The 2,357-nt window shown below is 49.9% G+C and overlaps 1 protein-coding gene across 1 annotated transcript in view; it reads left to right on the top strand.

Moving 5' to 3' along the window:
• ROGDI (rogdi atypical leucine zipper) overlaps nt 1-2,357 on the top strand; it is a gene marked incomplete at its 5' end in the record, with an annotated part of 17,561 nt that overhangs the window by 1,235 nt on the left and 13,969 nt on the right. The window contains 2 exons of the mRNA XM_035889343.1: nt 791-862; nt 2,210-2,292. Of these exons, the coding sequence (XP_035745236.1) occupies nt 791-862; nt 2,210-2,292 (155 nt within the window). The remainder of the gene's footprint in view (nt 1-790; nt 863-2,209; nt 2,293-2,357) is intronic.

Raw genomic sequence — 2,357 nt, 5'->3', positions numbered from 1 at the left:
CTTTATACAGGCTTCTCTGTAGCAGACAACTGATTGAGGCTTGAGGCAGTGTGTCATCAGATCTGAACTTGTTTGTTACTGAATTTGCCCAAATGATTTGGAGTCCTCGACCTTTCTTTCTCATCCCTGCCCCTTTTCAATTCAGCTCGCTTTATTTTTAGGCTGCTGTTGCTTGGTAAAATGCCACTGGGGGGGGAGGAGGAGGAGCATTTTAGTTTTTGTCTTTGTTTCTCACCATCTAATTGGCAACAAATTTGTCCGTGGAGTTTGTTTTGCCCATGACTGTAATTAGTAAGGGATCGCCCTGTCTTTATCTCGACCTGTGAGCTTTTTATCTTATTTCCTCCCCCTATCCTGTTGAGGAGGGCGGCGTGGGAGAGGCTGGGTGGGTGTCTGGCAGCCAGCCAGCCAAGGTCAGCCCACCCCAGCAGCTTAAAAAGATGCCCCAGATTTTGAAGCAGCAGGATCTGTACTTTGCTCTGAAATTCACGCCTCGTGCTGCCTGGTTTTTCCTAATTCTGTGATTATCAGTACAGTGATTTGTATGAATACTAATTTGTTAAACAAAGTCAAAATAAGAATAAGGACAATTCATTTGGCTGGGGTGGAGGAGTGGAGAGTAAGGCCTTTCAACAAATCAGGAAGAAATGGTTTTCTCCTACTAGCATGTGATGTAACAGCATGGATGTAGCAGTATACTTAGAACTTAAATAATTTTCATATGTACCTGGGAGATTTGTTTCCAGTGTTGGACTTCTAATGATTCCACTGGTCTCTTTCCACAATGTAGGAAGAAGAATTTAAATGGCTTTTACAAGAAGAGGTCCATGCTGTTTTGAAACAGCTGCAGGATATTTTGAAGGTAAGGTTAATTTGCTTCATCTGGTTTTTTGTGTTGTGGGTTTGTTTGCTCTGCTGTGTGAGGAATGGTGGTAGATTTCCCCTGGAGGAAACAACTCTTGGTAAAGGGTGCACAGAAAGGTCCACCATGCATGTCTAGTGCTGTCCCAAGTGTTTGCTTGCCCTTTGGTCTTGAGGACACGCTGATTTCCCCTAGATTTCTCGGTTCTTGACCCTCTTTCCTGAGAGCGAGCTGCTTTGAAAAGGCACATGGAGGCACCCAGACCTGTCTGCCAGGCATTTGCCCGAGATGCAAATATTTTCTGGAACAGAGAATCTGGATTTGCCTGTAACTCTGTGATGTGATGGTGGAAAGGGGCACAATAGCCTTTAGTTGACAAGCTACTACTTGTGCAGTAATTAGTAGCATGCAGTCTCCTCATTCAAAACCATTCTTCCCTTGATATACCCACTTCTTTGACAGTACCTGCCCCTTTCAGAGATGTGAAGTGTTTAGCTGAACCAGGCCTGCAGCACCTTTCCGCAGCCTAAGCGTGGGCTGCCGGGTTCAGCTCGTCGAGGCAGCCAGGTGATGAACTGGCCAAAGGCGATTGTATGCATGAGAGTTCACTGCTCTCCTGGAAGGTTAGTTTAGAACAGGCCCAGCCCCTTAATTCTCTGAGGTTTTGGTGGGGTTTAGTGGGTGATGCAAGAGCAGGGGCAAAAATGTGGAGGTGAGGGGTGGGTGCCAGAGGAGGTAGGAGTGCTGTACTGCCGACACAGGATGTGACTCAGTAGCAGGTGACAATAACCTGCAGTATCTGCGTATATAGTATCTGTTTTGAAGAATTTGTAGTAGTTTTTGAAAGTGAAGTGTGATTAAAGGACAGTCACCAGCCTGTATAACTAGTCAGGAGTGCTGGTTTTTGCTCTGGACTTCCCACATGGGTAAGGGACCCGCAGCACTTGTGCTGTGCAGCCTGGGGCAGCGAGCGCACCGAGAAGGGGGAGCGCCATGGCCTGAGAGCATGCAGGGCTGGGCTGTGCTGTGTGCCACTCCTGCTCTGGACAGCTTGACGACCCCTCTGCGTGTTGGCTGCCTTGCCCGGTTCCAGGGTGTGGGGCTAGTGCGCAGGTTTTCTGATGCCTTTCGCCATGAGCTGCATGCACTGAGCCTTCTCCTGGGCTGTGCCCCTCCTTCAGGAGGACAAGGGAACATCTGTGTGCTCTGCTAGGTGGGTTGCAGGAGGCTTGGAAAGCTGACCGCTCCGCATTCGGCCACTTGCCAGAGTCTGCATTTCTGTTCTTGCCTTCTCGTTGTTCCTGGCTTGTGGGCACTCCAGCACTCACTGTGTCCTCTCTTGGGCAGGAGGCCTATCACCGGTTCGCCCTGCCCACCAGCAGCTCGGGAGGAGCTGTCAAGCAGGAGAACTTTGTGCTGAGCACATCAGGGTAAGTGGTCGCGGCGGTCGGTGGGTCGGTGGGGCACCGCTGCTCTGCCAGGCCACTCCGGCGGG

Source organism: Egretta garzetta, unplaced genomic scaffold (genome assembly GCF_000687185.1).
Source record: "Egretta garzetta isolate BGI_Z169 unplaced genomic scaffold, ASM68718v1 scaffold452, whole genome shotgun sequence".
Classification (NCBI taxonomy): domain Eukaryota; kingdom Metazoa; phylum Chordata; class Aves; order Pelecaniformes; family Ardeidae; genus Egretta; species Egretta garzetta.
The sequence above is the reverse complement of the archived record's forward strand: the minus strand, read 5'-3'. Positions and strand labels throughout refer to the sequence as shown.